Source organism: Somniosus microcephalus, chromosome 13 (assembly GCF_052327205.1).
Source record: "Somniosus microcephalus isolate GS21.2 chromosome 13, FLI_Smic_1.0, whole genome shotgun sequence".
In the NCBI taxonomy this organism is placed as follows: Eukaryota; Metazoa; Chordata; class Chondrichthyes; order Squaliformes; family Somniosidae; genus Somniosus; species Somniosus microcephalus.
In genome coordinates this window covers 181,658,269-181,677,477 of record NC_140999.1, presented here as the reverse complement: position 1 = coordinate 181,677,477, position 19,209 = coordinate 181,658,269, and the positions used below count along the sequence as shown (strand labels likewise).

Below are 19,209 nucleotides of genomic sequence, written 5' to 3'. Positions count from 1 at the left end.
TATGACACCAAGATTGCGAACAGTGTGGTTCAGCCTCAGACAGGTGTCAGGGAGAGGGATGGAGTCAGTGGCTAGGGAACAGAGTCTGTGGCGGGGACCAAAAGGAATGGCTTCGGTCTTCCCAATATTTAATTGGCGAAAATTTCTGCTTATCCAGAACTGGATGTCGGGCAAGCAGTCTGACAATTTAGAGACCGCAGAGGGGTCGAGAGAAGAGGTGGTGAGGTAGAGCTGGGTGTCGTCAGCGTACGTGTGGAAACTGACACTGTGTTTTCGGATGATGTCACAATCAACATCCTCAACATCATTAAAACATCACAGGTTATCTGGTCATTATCTCATTGCTGTTTGTGGGAGCTTGCAGTGCGTAAATTGGCTGCTGTTTTTCCTACATTACAACAGTGACTACACTTCAAAAAGTACTCAATTGGCTGTAATGCGCTATGTGACATCCTGAGGTTATGAAAGGTGCTATATAAATGCAAATTCTTTCTTTCTTTACTAAAATGTTTACTTTGGATTGCATCAGTCCCGAAAGTTACAGCATCCTATTTCATCATATCATTACTCCTCTTTGTCTGCCGTTTAATCTATTGCCATCAAGCTTTCCAGACAATAGGATCTTTCTTCCTCACTCCCAAATTACGTGCCCACATCATGTCATTATTTTCATCATAACCAACCCCATTACGTCTCGTGCTTGCTCAAGAACCCTCTCATTGTTGTTCTTCTTGTCCCTCCAACTTTTAGCAAACATCCGCAGCACCATAAGTGAGACAACACCTTCAGGGCCCTTGTTCCAATTTTCAATGCTTTCAGACACAAATAACACTCAGATATTCAGCTTCACTAGTCCTACACGTCAACAGAGTATTTTTTACCCTGTATGGATATGAATTAATTGTCGTAGAAAGCACCTTCAATATAAACAACATCAGGAATTCCGCCCACTCAAAACTTCAGGAAGCAGTTATGTGCAGCTGTTTGAAAGTTTTACCCTTGTCCAGATTTCTGGTCAGTAACATATAATCTAATTGAGGTGTTTTAAGGTGATTAAAGGAGTTGATAGGGAAGATAGAGAGAGACTATTTCATCTGGTGGGAGGAGTTCAGAGCAAGGCCTTAAAATCAGAGCCAGGCCATTCAAGGGTGATGTCAGGAAGCATTTCTTCACACAAAGAGTAGTAGGAGACTAGGGGGGCCATTTTGTTAATAGGGGCGCGTTGGAGACGGGACTGCTGCTTGGCGGGTCGATGTCCCGCCTCCATCGATTTGTGGCCAACCCACGCTATTTTCCCTTGATTGATCTTGTTAAGCCCGCCCAGCGGGCTTAGCAGGCCAATTAAGGGAAAGCCGGTTGCAGAGAACGTCAATGTAAGACGTGTCATCTGTCAAACATTTTTGACAGATGAATTGTCATCGTTTGACAGCTCTGTGAAGCTGTTAAACACTGACATTCTCTGTAGTTTGATGAGGACCGTTTACAGAAATGGGATGGTTGTTGCACCTGAGAATGCAACGGCCATCTCTCATTTGCAAAGCAGAAGTCCGAGACTCTCCACATACACACTGACTGAAGCCTACAGGAAGAAACAAAAGTAAGTACTGTACACTTTTACTAACACTTTGCACTTACCTCAGATACTCACCTCTATACTCTTGCACCCATCACTTACCTTCACACCACACTTTTGCACCCCCCCGACCCCTGCAGACCCAGTACTCGCCTCGCTGAGCTGGCGAGTTTTGGAGCCTTCGGGAAGCCCGCACTTGTGAGGGCAAAAAGGGGATAATCCCATTTTCTGCCTGTTAACTACCTGTTAACAGGCAGTTAATAGGCTTTAATCCCTTCCCACTTCCAAGGAGACGGGACCCAGCGCGGGACGGCTACCCGCCTCCTGGCAGGATGGCATGAACCCGTCCCCAAATTCTGCCATTTTCCCGGCAGTCCCGCCTTCATACCTGCCTCCCCAGGGCTGGCAAAATCACCCCGTGCAGTCTGACCCGCAAACAGCTGGAGGCTCGGGGTCAATTGAAAATGTCAAAACTGAGATTGATAGATTTTAGTTAGGCAAAGGTATTAAATGTCACGAAACCAAGACGGGTAGATAGAGTTTATATACAGATCAGCCATGATCTCATTGAATGGCGGCACAGGCTCAAGGAGCTGAATGGCCTACTCCTGTTCCTATGTTCCTAATCAAATAATGTACGGTTAATCCTCATGCATACCGGGCTGGTAGAACGTAAATGACTTTATCTGCAGTCCAACCAATATATAATGGAGGCACACTGTACTCCACTTTCCCCTAGTGTCAGCTGTGGCAGCACCCTCGCCTCTGAGTCAGAAGGTTGTGGGTTCAAGTCCCACTCCAGGGACTTGAGCACAGAAAGCTAGGCTGAGAGTCCAGTGCAGTGCTGAGGGAATGCTGCACTGTCAGAGGTGCCGTCTTTCAGATGAGACGTTAAACCGAGGCCCCGTCTGCTCTCTCAGGTGGACATAAAAGATCCCATGGCACGATTTTCGAAGAAGAGCAGGGGAGTTATCCCTGGTGTCCTGGCTAATATTTATCCCTCAACCAACATAACTGAAGCAGATTATCTGGCCATTAGCACATTGCTGTTTGTGGGAGCTTGCTGTGCGCCAATTGGCTGCCGCTTTTCCCACATTACAACAGTGACTCCACTTCAAAAGTTCTTCATTGGCTGTAAAGCGCTTTGAGACGTCCGGTGGTCATGAAAGGCGCTGTAGAAATGCAAGTCTTTCTTTCTTATTTCTGTATTGCCCATTTTGGCAGTCCAGTATATATTGTTGAGTTTGCTTTTGATACGGTGGGGGTGGGGGCTCAGTATAGACACTGCATTGTTAGCATGAGGCGAGAATCACAGGAGGCTGTGACTGTTAGGAATGAAAGAGGTGTCGGGGAAGGGATTAACATTTCCTCCCTGCCATGGAATTGGTGACGGCCAGGCTCGTCAGGAACAGTCCGGATGTATATGTTGAGGTATTGTGACCTACACAATGTAAAACAAATTCCATTATGTTGTCAGTCTGGGAAAGAAATGGAGAAAGAATCCATTACACCTTGAAGAGTAATTATAATAAACTGACAAAGTGTTACCGTTATGTCTCCACTGCTATGCAGCTCTACCTCAAGATTGTATGTAGAGTATAAATAGAACGTGGGCATCCTTCATAGTGTTTCTTTTAAAAACATTGACGAGGACCCCTGGTAGGATAGACTTTTTTTTATAATTTAAGGAGGATTATTGTCCATTCATTCAGCGTAGCCGTCTGTTGACTCTTGGTTATTCTTTCCCTATACACATTCTCTTCTCACCAGTCACCCCCCCTTCTTCTTCTTGGGCAGTCCCTCGGAACTGAGGATGACTTGCTTCCACACTAAAAATAAGTTCGCAGGTGACTGATGAGTCCAATGCGGGACCTACAGTCTCTGTCACAGGTGGGGCAGACGGTGGTTGAAGGGGCAGGTGGGTGGGGTGCTTGGGTTGACGTGCGCTCCTTCCGCTGTTTGCGCTTGGCTTCCGCTTGCTCCCGGCGAAGAGACCCGAGGTGTTCGGCGCCTTCTCCTCAACTTTGAGCGGTCTCACACGCCCACACACACTTTCTTAGAGGATACTATCTCCACATAGCTCCTTGCCGCTTGATTCCTGCTTGCTGTGGCTCAGGCAACGATCTGAGGAGAATGGGACCTACCACTCCTGGCACAGAGTGGTAGGACTATTAATCAACTAGACTGTCAATTAGATATTAGTCATCTGATGTTGAAAATAAAAATGTTGCATTGGTGGACATAAGAGGTATTCATCTGATGGGAAGGCATATTATTGGGGCAGAGTAGAAGGATCATTCATTATACATCTCATCCATGCTGTACCTGACCTGGGAGAACACTTGATGTTGGCACAGGTCCAATAAGTGGAAAAGGTGTTCCAATTGGTAGCACAAAAGAAGCTGATTCTTCTGTATATTTTGCCCAGGTCACATTGCGAGTCTTGACCTACAATCTATGTATCAGCTGTTAGTTCCTCACAACTTTGTTTCCGCCCCACTGCCCAAGCTCCATAAACGGTAACTTCTGACTCTTTCAGTGATTTCATTGGTATGAATAACCTAACGCATGAGCTACTGACATCTCTTGAGATGTCTGTGCAGTTGACAGATGATGTTCTTTACGTCACCAAACGTTTTATGCTAACAGTCTGTTGGAGAAAAATAATTTCCCTTTCCTGTAAACACCAATCTTCCCCTGTTCTCAAAAACCCTGTAAGTGAGGAAGTGTTCTGTGGTTCTGCATGTACTGTTCTGCGCACTGTGGTGAACGTAGGGAAATTCTTCGTGCTGAACAAGAGGAGGACTAGGGGATCTAATTATAAGCCAAGAAAACCTCAAAACTCAGCAGAAGTTAAAGTGTAAGCACTTCACTCTTAAGAGTTGGGGTAGGCAGTCACTAGGGTTGCCAACTCTCCAGGATTGCCCTGGATTCTCCAGGAATTGAGGATTAATCTCCAGGACACTGCTGGGAGCAACACCTGGGAGAAAAATCACAGGGTCGTTAAAAAAAAAAAGTACATGTTTCTTTTATTTTCTTGAAACACTTTTTAGTTTATTCGTTATAACAATATTGGAGATGGGTAAAAAGGCTGTTTAACTGGGTGGTTGGAGATGGGAGGTCATCCAGGAAAATATCCAACCAGAGTTGGCAACCCCAGCACAGTCAATGCAAACATGGCTGAAGCATTTAGGGAGGAAATAGTTTCTTGATTCAACTGGGAATAGAAGGACTAGCGGGATACGAGGGTTGCACCAAGGTGAGAGGGTAGTGAAAGTGGGCTGTCGGTCCCATACAAGCACGCTTTTTTTGTCATCGAGACATGCAAATGCAAGATACCGTCAAATTTAAAGGGAGTAGGAGAGAAGCTGAGGCAAATCAGGACGTAGAATTAGGTGACACCGTGCTTGGAGGTAAACAAAAGGTTTACTACCTTCTTGTACACTAGTTTCCCCTGGCTTGGCGGGGGGGGGGGGGTCTAGAACGAGGGGTCACAGTCTCAGGATACAGGGTAGGACATTTAGGACTGAGCTGAGGAGAAATTTCTTCACTCAGAGGGTGGTGAACCTGTGGAATTCTCTACCACAGAAGGCTGTGGAGGCCAAGTCACTGAATATATTTAAGAAGGAGGTAGATAGGTTTCCAGACACACAAGGCATCAAGGGGTATGGGGAGAGAGCAGGAATCTGGTATTGAGATAGAGGATCAGCCATGATCATATTGAATGGCGGAGCAGGCTCGAAGGGCTGAATGGCCTACTCCTGCTCCTATTTTTCTATGTTTCTAGTTCTGGATTTAGGGCAGCGACTTTTGTTAAAGTTTTTTTTTGATAAATCAGGAGTGACTTTTTGTATTTGCGGGTCACATATAAAGAATCACAATGCAAATTGCTGAATGCCAGGATTGCACTACCTTAACTTAAAATTAATTTTGCATCACTAAATATGTTTAAAGTAACTCCTTCTTCTACCTCGCTGAGCACCTCAGGCTGCGGCTGTGCCGCTTCAGAAAACAGACAGCAGGAGTTTGAGCCCCTGGAAATGCCAGCGACGCCCGCATCCCATCAATGAATTTTTTAAAAAGGCCAGATAGCAAGGGCTTGAGGGACTATATTTGTCGCATGTGCTGTAGTTTGGATACCTCTGTGATAAATTAACCGTTAAAATCCGACCTTTATTTTATAATCCGAAATTCAGTTGCTACAGGCTCTTTTAAAATGTATTTTGCAGTTACACTGTACTGCATTCATTGCTGTTTTCACAGGATGGTGTTTCTCATTTTCAACAAGACAATAGTCAAATCTTTATTCATATCCCTGTTTTTTTTAATGTAGTTTTCAGTTCCAGGTCTAGGATGTTAAATGATCTATTTGTCATTCTATTCACAAAGCACACATGAAGCAGCCAATACTGCTCATCCCTCACAATGGGGGTAAGAATGACTTGCCCATCCATGCCTTTGTTACCTCCAGACTTGACTATTCCAACGCACTCCTGGCTGGCCTCTCACATTCTACCCTCCGTAAACTTGAGGTGATCCAAAACTCGGCTGCCCGTGTCCTAACTTGCACCAAGTCCCGCTCGCCCATCACCCCTGTGCTCGCCGACCTACATTGGCTCCCGGTTAAGCGACACCTCGATTTCAAAATTCTCATCCTTGTTTTCAAATTGCTCCATGGCCTCGCCCCTCCCTATCTCTGTAATCTCCTCCAGCCCCACAACTACCCCCCTCCCCCCACCCGCCCGAGATATCTGCGTTCCTCTAATTCTGCCCTCTTGAGCATCCCTGATTATAATCGCTCAACCATTGGTGGCCGTGCTTTCTGTTGCCTAGGCCCTAAGCTCTGGAATTCCCTGCCTAAACCTCTCTGCGCCTCTACCTCTCTTTCCTCCTTTAAGATACTCCTTAAAACCTACCTCTTTGACCAAGCTTTTGGTCACCTGCCCTAATTTCTCCTTATGTGGCTCGGTGTCAAATTTTTTGTCTTTTAATATTCCTGTGAAGCGCCTTGGGATGTTTTACTACATTAAAGGCGCTATATAAATACATGTTGTTGTTGTATTTATATCGCGCCTTTCACAACCTCAGGACGTCCCAAAGCGCTTTACAGCCAATGAAGCAGTTTTGCGGGGTGTGGTAGCATAGTGGGTTATATTACAGGACTAGTAATCCAGAGGCATGGACTAATAATCCGGAGACATGAATTCAAATCTCGCCACAGCAGCTGTGGAATTTAAATTCAATTAATTAAATAAACCTGGAATTAAAAAAAAAAAGCTAGTATCAGTAATGGTGACCATGAAACTACCGGATTGTCGTAAAAACCCACCTGGCTCACTAATGTCCTTTAGGGAAGGAAATTTGCCGTCCATACCCGGTCTGGCCGATATATATCAGGAAAGGATGTACAGGCTGGATCTCTTTTCTTTTGAAAAAAGAAGGCTGAGGGGTGATCTAATAGAGGTCTTTAAAATTATGAAAGGTTTTGATAGAGTGGATACAGAGAGAGTGTTTCCACTTGTAGGGAAGAGCATAACTAGAGACCATCAATATAAGATAGTCACCAAGAAATCCAATAGGGAATTCAGCAGAAACTTCTTTACCCAGAGAGTGGTGAGAATGTGGAACTCGCTACCACAGGGAGTGGTTGAAGCGAATAGTATAGATGCATTTAAGGGGAGGCTGGACAAACACATGAGGGAGAAGGGAATAGAGGGTTATGCAGATAGATATAGATGTGGAAAGACGGGAGGAGACTCAAGTGGAGCATAAATGACGGCATGCACCGGTTGGGCCGAATGGCCTGTTTCTGTGCCGTATATCCTAAGTATATGTGACTCCAGACCCACAGCAATGTGGTTGACTTTTAACTGCTCTCTGAAATGGCGGCTCACCACCACTCCTTCTTGTGGGCAATTAGGGATGGGCAATAAATGCTGGCTTTGCCAGCGACGCCCACGTCCCGTGAATGAATTTTAAAAAAGTACTTTTGATGTGCAGTCACTGTTGTAATGTAGGAAACACAGAAGCCAATTTGCGCACAGCAAGCTCCCACAAACAGCAATGTAATAATTACCAAATAATCTGTTTTTTGTTATGTTGATTGAGGGATAAATATTGGCCAGGACATCAGGGAGAACTCCCCTGCTCCTCTTTTGAAATAGTGCCATGGGATCTTTTAACGTCCACCTGAGAGAGCAGACGGGGCCTCGGTTTAACGTCTCATCCGAAAGATGGCACCTCCGACAGCGCAGCACTCCCTCAGCACTGCACTACACTGTGCTCAAGTCTCTGGAGCGGTACTTGAACCCACAACCACCTGAGTCAGAGGCGAAGGTGTTACCAATTGAGCCTCGGCTGACACTTAGACGGGTAGGGCCTTCACCCAACACACGTGATAACAACCAAACCAAACCATTTATTATTTTTGCACAAACCACTGGCAGATTAAATGCTATCAGTGTTCATGGCAATTCCATCACCAGGCCTACCCCTCAGTGTTCTGGAGCTTTGATAGTGCATGGAGTACCTCGCCACTGCTATGCAGCTCTCCCTCAGCAAAATAACTTGCTACAACACCACCTGGATCAAAAAGAACCAAGCGCATAACTGCAGTGCGGTTGGGCCCTAATAACTGCCATAATCCACATGTGAACTCACGCTCACTTTGCCACCACACCCGTTCTGTGTTCTGTGCCGTCCCCTCCTTTCCTGAAAGCAAAGTTCCAAGATGGGATGCTGTTCCATGGAAGCTGGCAGGTCTCCTTTATCTGGCCAAAGAGGACATGAATCATCTATGACCCTTGACACTGGTAGTTTAATTGTAATGGCTCCAGCTCTGTCCTCGTCCAATGACAAAGCGCTTTCCAGAAGGCGTCGATGGATTGCTACGAGAAGTGGGAATTCTGGCTGATCTGCAATTATATAGGGCCTTGGTGAGACCACACCTGGAGTATTGTGTACAGCTTTGGTCTCCTTACCTAAGGAAGGATATACTTGCCTTATAAGGAGTGCAACAAAGGTTCACCAGACTGATTCCTGGGATGGGGGGATTGTCCAATGAGGAAAGATTGAGGAGACTAGGCCTATATTCCCTAGAATTTAGAAGAATGAGAGGTGATCTCATTGAAATGTAGAAAATTCTTACGGGGCTTGACAGGGTAGATGCAGGGAGGATGTTTCCCTGGCTGGGGAGTCTGGAACTAGGGGTCACAGTCTCAGAATAAGGAGTCGGTCATTTAGGACTGAGATGAGGAGAAATCTCTTCACTCAGAGGGTGGTGAATCTTTGGAATTCTCTACCCCAGAGGGCTGTGGAGGCTCAGTCATTGAGCATATTCAAGACAGAGATCGATAGATTATTGGATATTAAGGGAATCAAGGGATATGGGGATAGTGTGGGAAAGTGGAGTTGAGGTAGAAGATCAGCCATGATCCTATTGAATGGCGGAGCAGGTTTGAAGCGTTGAATGATCTACTTCTGCTCCTATTTCTTATCTTCTCTTCCTTCCCAGCTAATCCAGTGCAGATTGAGCCCGAGATCTTCCTACGTTGTAACTCAGAGCCACACAAGGCCGCACGCTTACTAATTGAGCCATCGAGGAGCCTAAATGTTTCCTCTTTAAGCTATTTTTTAAGGTTGAACATGCTTAAGAATGAGTTTCAAATGACACGTTCCAGGGTTTCACACTAGTGATTCGTAATGTAACCTGATCCTCAGTGTTTATTAGTTCAGCTGCACTTTGATTATCATTTTTGCAGTGTCTATGTGGAGTATATGGATTATGCGCTGAAAGGGTTAATCCTCCTCTGTCTTGTTTTTGCACATTGCAGGATTAGAGACAATGGCAAGAATCTGGCGCACTTCTGGTTCCACCCCCTGCACTGAGTGGGCGTAAGTAATATCACTGATTCGAGCACCGCCCCCAACGTTCAAGAAGTGCACGGGCTTCCGTGCATTCTTCCTTCCTCCGGCCCGTTCCGAATTTGATGATCCTTCACTCAGTCATGTCGAACCATATGGACCTCCTAACAGAACTCCCGTTCCTGGAGAGGTTGCCTACCCCCGACCGTCTGAGGGTGGCGAAGAAGCGCCGGGCGCAGCAGCTGAAAAAATGGGCGCAGTACGAGAAAGAGATGCAGAACAAAAAGCGAAAAACTGACAAGAAGAAAATCACAGGGAATCACAAACGAGTCTCCTTCGCTCCGAATGTTACACTCTTGGAGGCTTCCTCTCGGAATGACCTAGAAGAGGGTAGGTGCATCTTTCGATTTGCTCAGACACTATTGTTCGGAAAATCTATTCAACTTTCAGCATCTTCGAAAAAATTGTACGCTCCTGTTCTGTACCAATTTTAACAATACCTCTTTGCTAAAATCAGGATAGTTCATAATTCCCCGACCCTATCTAAGAACATGAGAATAGGAGCAGGGGTTGTTTTTTTATTCATTCACACAATGTGGGCGTCACCGGCAAGGCCAGCATTTATTGCCCGTCCCTATTTGCCCTCGAGAAGGTGGTGGTGAGCCGCCATTTCAGAGGGCAGTTAAGAATCAACCACATTTCTGTGGGTCTGGAGTCTCATATGGGCCAGACCGGGTAAGGACGGCAGATCTCCTTTCCTGAAGGATATTAGTGAACCAGATGGGTTTTTAATGACAATCCGGTAGTACCATTCCTGATTCTAGCTTTTTATTCCAGATATTTATTTAATTAATTGTATTTAAATTCCACAGCCGTGGCGGGATTTGAACTCGTGTCTCTCGGATCATTAGTCCAGGCCTACTGAATTACCAGTCCAATAACATAACCACTATGCTACCGTATCGTAATGGAGTAGAGCAAAGGGCCTTCTGGCCTGCTCTGCCGCTGAATAAGACCATGACTGATCTTCAACCTCGACTCCACTTTCCAGCCCTATCCCCACATCCCTTGATGTCCAAAAATCTATCGATCTCAGTCTTGAATATACTCAACGACTGAGCCTCCACAGCCCCCTGGAGTAGAGAATTCCACAGATTCACACAGAAACCCCACAGTGCAGATAGAGGCCATTTCGGCCCATCGAGCCTGCACCGACACACATCCCACCCGATCCCCATAACCCCTACACCAACACATATCCCACCCTATCCCCGTAACCCCACGTATTTAATCCCCCTAACACTAAGGGTCAATTTATCATAGCCAATCAACCTAACCCGCACATCTTTGGACTGTGGGAGGAAACCGGAGCACCCGGAGGAAACCCACGCAAACACGGGGAGAATGTGCAAACTCCACACAGACAGTCACCCGAGGCCGGATTCGAACCCGGGTTCCTGGCGCTGTGAGGCAACAGTGCTAACCACTATGCCACCGTGCTGCCCTTTGAGTGAAGAAATTTCTCCTCATCTTAAATGGCCGACCCCTTATCCTGAGACTATGCCCCCCTAGTTCTAGACTCCCCAGCCAGGGGAAACAGTCTCTCAGCATCTACCCTGTCAAGCCCTCTAAGAATTTTATACGTTTCAATGAGATCACCTCTCATTCTTCTAAACTTCAAAGAAAATAAGCCCATTCTACTCAATCTCTCCTCATAGGCCAACCCTCTCATCCCAGGGATCAGTCTAGTGAACCTTTGTTGCACCCTCGCTAAGGCAAGTATATCCTTCCTTAGATAAGGAGACCAAAAGCTGTATACAGTACTCTCGGTGTGGTCTCACTAAAGCCCTGTATAATTGCAGCAAGACTTCATTACTCTTATACTCCAATTCCCTTGCAATAAAGACTAACATACCATTTGCATACTATTTCCCTATCTAAGACTGAATAAATAAATCCCATTCCCTGAGGTGCTTTACATTGCTGCTGTTCCTCCCCACCTCCCCTCCCTCAGGCAGCACGGTGGCATAGTGGTTAGCACTGTTGCCTCACAGCGCCAGGGACCCGGGTTCGAATCTGGCCTCGGGTGACGGTCTGTGTAGAGTTTGCACATTCTCCCCATGTTTGCGTGGGTTTCCTCCGGGTGCTCCGGTTTCCTCCCACAGTCCAAAGATGTGCGGGTTAGGTTGATTGGCTATGATAAATTGACCCTTAGTGTTAGGGGGATTAAATACGTGGGGTTACGGGGATAGAGTGGGATATGTGTTGGTGTAGGGGTTACGGGGATCGGGTGGGATATGTGTCGGTGCAGGCTCGATGGGCCGAAATGGCCTCTATCTGCACTGTGGGGTTTCTGTGATTCTGAGGTGCTCCTCCTCCTCCCTACCACTCTGTTCATTGAGGCACTCTCCTGTCTCCCTCAGATGCTCTCCCAAATCCATAAGGTATTTTTTTTCCTATGTGCTCTTCACTGCTGGTGCCGGCTCCTACCAGAACCAACCTTGCCCGGTGCTGCCGGTGGGAATTTCTGACATGGTAAAGATGATCGTGAATTCCCACACGGCAGAGAGTCCACTCTTGCAGCAAACCAGCAGAGCTGGGACCACAAGCAACTTCCTGCCAGCCAGTGCTTGTGACTCCCTTTGGGATTTACGACCCACGGGTTGAGAGCCGTTCTATTAGAAACGAGATGGAAAAAATTTCCAGCACTTGAATTGGAATTCTGAAGGAATAAAACTGGAAAATGTTCAGCCAGTCATGGCAGCATCTGTGGAGAGAGAAACAGTGTTAACGTTTCAGGTCGCTGACCTTTCATCAGAACTGGCAAACGTTATAGAGATGCAACAGGTTTTAAGCAAATACAGAGGCAGGGAAATGGGGGGGGAGGGGAGGAAAGAACAAAAGGGAAGGTCTGTGATAGGGTGGAAGGCAGGAGAGATTAAATGACAACAGGGATGACGGTGCAAGGCAAAAGAGGGTGGTAATGGGACAAGTAAAGAAACAAAAGATGGGTCTAGATGAGCTGTAAATGGAGTTCTAAAGGGTTGGGTATGATATAACCACCCCCTCCCCCACCCACCCAAAACCTGTAGGCCCCTACAGGATATTGTAGTACAATTAGTAGCTGTAGGGTATCGTTACAGGGTCATACTGTAGGATCCTATAGTTATATCCTAATAGGATTGTAACTAAGATTCCAAGGTATCTCCCCTATGCACTATACTTTGAGATAAAAACAGAAAATGCTGGAGATACTCAGCAGGTCAGGCAGCATCTGTGAAGAGAGAAACAGAGTTAACGTTTCAGGTCGATGACCTTTCGTCAGAACTGGAAAAAAGCAGGAAATGGAACAGATTTTTAAGCAAGTTTAGGGGCTGGGCAATGGGGGAGGGGATGAAAGAACAAAAAGGGAAGGCCTGTGATAGGATAGAAGGCGGGAGAGGTTAAGAGGCATTAAGAGATATTCAAGGCGAGACGAGATGGTAATGGGACAGGTTAAGAAACAAAGGATGGCTCTAGATGAAGTGTGAATTGCGCTGGCAGAATGAAAGACAGCTGCCATGTGGGAGAGAAGAAAAAAAGACACAGACAAAAAGTGTGGATGAAAAATATATATATGTGATAGGGGCTGAGGTTATGATCTGAAATTGTTGAACTCAATGTTGAGTCCGGAAGGCTGTAAAGTGCCTAATCGAAAGATGAGGTGCTGTTCCTCGAGCTTACGCTGAGCTTCCGTGGAACAATGCAAGAGGCCGAGGACGGTGAGGTCTGAGTGGGAGTGGAGCGGAGAATTAAAGTGATGGGCGACCGGAAGCTCGGGGTCCCCCTTACGGACTGAATGGAGGTGTTCCGCAAAGCGGTCACCCAATCTGCGTTTGGTCTCCCCAATGTAGAGGAGACCGCATCATGAGCAGCGAATACAGTATACTAGATTGCAAGAAGTACAAGTAAATCGCTGTTTCACCTGGAAGGGGTGTTTGGGGCCCTGGACAGTGGGAAGGGGGGAGGTATAAGGGCAGGTGTTGCATCTCCTGCGCTTGCATGGGAAGGTGCCGGGGAAAGGGGGAGGGGTGTTGGGGGTGATAGAGGAGTGGACTAGGGTGTCGCGGAGGGATGCGGTCCCTACGGAATGCTGAAAGGGGAGGTGAGGGGAAGATGTGTTTGGTGGTGGGATCACGCTAGAGGTGGCGGAAATGGCGGAGGATGATCCGTTGAATGTGGAGGCTGGTGGGGTGAAAGGTGAGGACAAGGGGAACTCTGTCGTGGTTCCGGGAGGGAGGGGAAGGGTTGAGGGCAGAAGTGCGGGAGATAGAATGGACACGGTCAAGGGCCGTGTCAACCACTGTAGAGGGGAATTCTCGGTTGAGGGAAAAGGAAGACATGTCAGAAGCACTGGTATGGAAGGTGGCCTCATCAGAGCAGATGCGGCGGAGATGGAGAAACTGGGATAATGGAATAGAATCCTTACAGGAGGCGGGGTGGGAGGAAGTGTAGTCCAGGTAGCTGTGGGAGTCAGTGGGCTTGTAGTGAATGTTTGTCAATAACTTATCCCCAGAGATGGAGACGGAGAAGTCGAGGAAGGGAAGGGAAGAGTCGGAGATGGACCATGTGAAGGTGAGGGAAGGGTGGAAATTGGAAGCAAAGTGAATGAAATTATCTAGTTCAGGGCGAGAGCAGGAAATGGCACCAATACAGTCATCAATGTACCGGAAAAAGAGGTGAGGGAGGGGACCCGAGTAGGACTGGAACAAAGAGTGTCCCACATATCCCACGAAAAGGCAGTCATAGCTAGGACCCATGTGGGTTCCCATAGCAACACCTTTGATTTGTACAACTTTGAGATGTAGTTGTGACACTCAGTAATGATTCTGAAAGTTCAGTTGAATACTGACGATGCATATATTATTCAGTTGCAGTACAAACATGCCACAGACTGGGGCTAAAGTCACCATCCAGTCAGCCATACCAATGGTGAGCTGCTATAACAAGGTGCACTGAACTCGGAGGCAATGTTTAGTTTAAATTTTCTTTACAACCTTTTCAGGAGTTTAGCTGGTGGCAGGGGACTAGCAAAGGTTCTGCCTGCCCAGCGAGCTTTTATATTAAAAATGTGTTACCTGCTGTTTCTGAAGTGGGCACAAATGGAGTAATCTGTCTTCACCCTCCCTTCCTCCAACCCCCTTCGCACCCTTCTCCATTTTTGGCACAGTTGACACTAATATCGACTTATAGTCAGCACGAAACATTCCCGGAGGAGGGAAGGCCACAACCCATTTAGCCAACTTTTGCAGACTTGTTCAAGGTGTTATTATAATTTCCCAGAATTTATGAGTCAGTATTTTACTGTGTTCAGCTCTGACTGTGTGGCTTGTTCTGTAATTGCAATGACAATGTTGATGAATTTCCATTCTATATTATACGAAAATGAAAAGATGCCAAAAAATCTGTATAATGATCTGGAGTTTTGATATACCTATCAATTCATCCAATGAAAAGCGACGAGTTAAGGCAGTAACTATAGGTTTTTATTGGCTAAATAACAGAGCCCACCCTCGTGGGTGATCAGGTCCAACAAGGAGGAATACCAGCCAGTCGACCACCTTTATACCTGGGCAAGCAGGCGGAGCCATGGGCGGAGTCAGCTGTGGTCAGCCCAGGTATAACAGCGTGACAAGAGGTGACCTTGTGTAGTGATACAACAGTGTAAACAGTGATAACCATAGTGTAACGATATAAACAGTGATAACCATAGTGTAACGATAGTGAACGATAAAAGTGGTTTACCACATTCACCCCTTGTTTAAATTTGAGTCCGGCGGGGTGAAGTGTACTACCAGTTCGGGTATGTCAGTCTGTCCGGAGGCCTCGTAAGTCTTTCTGATCGGCGCAGCAGCGGCGGCGGTGGTGCAGTATCCGATGTTAATGCTGGTGTCTGCGTGGTCGGCGAAGGCTCGTGGGGTTCCGGCATGCCGTCTACCTGGGCTGGATTTGGGGGGGTGGTGGGGGGTAACGGTGGTGTCTCAGGGGTGCCCGAGGGTGCAAGGTCTCGTAAGGAGACTGTGTCCTCCCGCCCGTCTGGGTATGCCACATAGGCGTACTGGGGGTTGGCGTGCAGGAGGTCCACCCTCTCGACCAGGGGGTCCGTTTTATGGGCCCTCGCGTGCTTTCGCAGCAAGACGGGCCCCGGAGAAGTCAGCCATGTTGGTAGCGAGGTTCCCGTAGTCGACTTCCTGGGGAAAACAAACATTCGTTCATGGGGGGTGGCGTTAATGGCCGTGCAAAGCAGTGACCGGATGGAATGCAGCGCTGCCGGGAGGACTTCCTGCCAGCGAGAGGTTGGGAGGCCCTTAGACTTTAAGGCTAAGAGAACGGCCTTCCAGACAGTCGCGTTCTCTCTTTCCACCTGGCCGTTCCCTCGGGGGTTGTAGCTGGTGGTCCTGCTTGCAGCAATACCTCTCGCTAGTAGGAACTGGCGAAGTTCCTCGCTCATGAAGGATGAGCCCCGGTCGCTATGTATATAGTTTGGGAACCCGAACAAGGCGAAGAGGTCGTTCAGGCATTTGATGACCGTGGTACTGGTCATGTCTGGGCAGGGGAAGGCAAAGGGGAAACGGGAGTACTCATCAATGATGTTGAGGAAGTACACATTACGGTCAGAGGACGGGAGGGGCCCCTTAAAATCGATGCTCAAGCGCTCGAAGGGGCGGGTGGCCTTGATCAGGCTTGCTCTGTCCGGCCTAAAGAAATGCGGTTTGCATTCGGCACAGGTTTGGCAGTTCCTGGTCATGGTCCTGACCTCCTCGATGGAGTAGGGCAGGTTGCGGGCCTTAATGAAGTGGTAAAGTCTGGTGACCCCGGGGTGGCAGAGGTCGTTGTGGAGGGTCTGCAGTCTATCAATTTGCGCGTTGGCGCATGTACTTCGTGATAGAGCATCTGGGGGTTCGTTCAGTTTACCAGGCCGGTACAAGATATCATAATCATAGGTGGAGAGCTCGATTCTCCACCTCAAGATCTTGCCGTTCTTGATTTTGCCCCTCAGCTTGTTATTAAACATAAAAGCGACCGAACGCTGGTCGGTGAGGAGGGTAAATCGTTTGCCTGCCAGGTAATGCCTCCAGCGTCGTACTGCCTCCACGATCACCTGGGCCTCCTTCTCGACCGAAGAGTGTCGGATCTCAGGGCCCTGGAGGGTCCTTGAGAAGAAGGCCACAGGTCTCCCCGCCTGGTTAAGGGTTGCAGCTAGGGCGAAGTCGGATGCATCGCTCTCCACTTGGAAAGGGATAGACTCATCCACCGCGTGCATTGTGGCCTTAGCAATGTCTCCCTTTATGAGGGAGAAGGCTGCGCATGCTTCTGCCGTCAGGGGGAAGGAGGTGGACTTCATGAGGGGTCTGGCTTTGTCCGCATAATTCGGCACCCATTGGGCATAGTAGGCGAAGAGCCCCAGGGTTCTCTTCAGCGCCTTTGGACAGTGGGGGAGGGGAAGTTCCATGAGGGGGCGCATTCTTTCGGGGTCGGGGCCGATGACTCCGTTCTCTACTACGCAGCCGAGGATGGCAAGACGCGAGGTGTTAAACACACATTTCTCCTTATTGTAAGTGAGGTTCAGCCGTTGGGCCGTACGGAGGAATTTCTCCAGATTAACATCGTGGTCCTGCTGGTCGCGGCTGCAGATGGTGACGTTATCTAGATAAGGGAACGTGGCCTGCAGCCCGTTCAGGTCAACCATCCGGTCCATCTCCCTTTGGAAGACCGAAACCCCGTTGGTGACGCCGAAGGGAACCCTAAGGAAGTGGTAGAGGCGGCCATTCGCCTCGAAGGCGGTATACTGGCGGTCCTCAGGGCGGATAGGGAGTTGGTGATAGGCCGACTTAAGGTCGATGGTAGAGAATACCCGGTACTGTGCAATCTGATTGACCATACCAGATATGCGGGGAAGGGGGTATGCGTCCAGCTGGGTGTACCGGTTTATGGTTTGGCTGTAGTCGATGACCAGGCGGTTTTTATTGCCGGTCTTAACGACTACGACCTGGGCACGCCAGGGGCTGTTGCTCCTCTCGATGATGCCCTCCTTCAGGAGACGCTGCACCTCAGAGCTAATAAAAGCTCTGTCCCCGGCGCTGTACCGCCTGCTCTTGGTGGCGACGGGTTTATAGTCGCGGGTGAGGTTAGCGAACAGGGAGGGGGGCGGGACCTTGAGGGTGGATAGGCCGCAGGTGGTACGCGGTGGGCGGTTTAAAGGCTGCTGGTTGTCGACTGTGAGTGGGGGGAGGGGTCCACCGTATGCCAAAGTGACACTTTGAAGGTGGGATTGGAAGTCCAGCCCTAGTAGGACGGCAGCGCAGAGCTGGGGCAGGACGAGGAGTTTAAAATTTTTATACTCCATGCCCCTAACTGACAGGGTCACAACACAGTAGCCGCTGATGTCTGTAGAATGGGACCTCGACGCCGTCGAGATCCGGTTGCGCGTTGGCCGGACAGTGAGGGAGTAGTGGCTCACCGTGTCTGGATGGATGAAACTCTCTGTGCTTCCGCTGTCGAACAGGCAGGTCGTGGCGTGGCCGTTTACTTTGATGTCCATCATGGACTTGGACAGGTGGTGCGGGCGAGCTTGGTCCAGTGTGACAGAGGCTAGTGTATGGCTGAGCGAGCTGCTGTAGTCTGCGGGTGAGGCGGTGGTCGGGTCTGGAGACAAGGTGGCGGTCGAGTGTGGTGGACAAAATGGCGGCGCCCACGACGTTGAATAAAATGGCGGAGAAGATGGCCGCCCCCACAACTCACATGAGGCACTGCTGGTGTCGGTGGCCTTGATCAAAGATGGCCGCCCCCACGACTCTCACGAGGGGATACTGGCATCTGTGGCCTTGATGAAAGATGGCCGCCCCCACAACTCGCATGAGGCACTGCTGGCGTCTGTGGCTCTCCCCCTGCAGGCCTTCGCGAAGTGGCCTTTCTTGTGGCAGTCGGAGCAAGTCGCGTTTCTTGCAGGGCAGCGCGTCCTCGGGTGTTTCGCCTGGCCACAGAAAAAGCAGCCGGCGGCCCGATCGCGGGGCTCCGATGTCGCAGCCGGTACCGGGGGTGGCGGTCCCAATCGGTTCTGGGACGCCGACGCTGAGGTAGGTCCCGGAGGCGGCGGTGCGAGGGGTATTGCGGCCGGGGTCGGGCCCGAGTCCCAGGGTCGCGCAGCACAGTACCTGGAGTACGCCTCGAGGTCCCGATGGGCCACTTCCAGAGAGCGAGCGAGGGCTGCAGTTGTATTCAGGTCGAGGTCCTTTGATTCGAGCAGTCTTTGCCGTGAGTAGTCGGACCGAAGGCCTTTCACGAAGGCATCGCGGATATTCCCTTCAGTATTTTCTGCAGCCGTTACAGCTTTAAAGTCACAGTCCCTGCCGAGTGTTTGTAGCGCCCGTAAAAATTCATCTACAGACTCTCCTGGCTGTTGCGAGTGGGATCTTAGGAGATGTCTGGCATACATAGAATTTACCGGGCTCCGGTACTGCTCTTTCAGCAGGTTGAGGGCGTCCTCGTATGTAGCAAGGTCCCGGATGAATGCAAATACTTTAGGGCTCACCTGGGCGGTCAGAACTCTTAGTTTGGATCCCGGAGGCACGCCGGATTCTCCCAGGTAGGATTCGAAACAGCTCAGCCAGTGTTCGAAGTCGAGGGCTGAGTTCGCTGCCTGTGGGTTTAGATCCAGGTACGGCGGTCGGAGGGCTCGCAACCAGGCCGGCTGCTGTGGCTGTTGTAGCTGGCCGTTTGGCTGCTCCGATCCA

The 19,209-nt window shown here is 48.9% G+C and overlaps 1 protein-coding gene across 2 annotated transcripts in view; it reads left to right on the top strand.

The window, feature by feature from the left end:
- LOC147108835 (protein phosphatase 1 regulatory inhibitor subunit 16B-like) overlaps positions 1-19,209 on the top strand; it is a 155,084-nt gene that overhangs the window by 30,383 nt on the left and 105,492 nt on the right. For both annotated transcript variants that reach the window (XM_086005727.1, XM_086005726.1), the window contains exon 2: positions 9,406-9,826. In XM_086005727.1, the coding sequence (XP_085861853.1) occupies positions 9,562-9,826 (265 nt within the window). In that variant the 5' untranslated portion in view covers positions 9,406-9,561. The remainder of the gene's footprint in view (positions 1-9,405; positions 9,827-19,209) is intronic.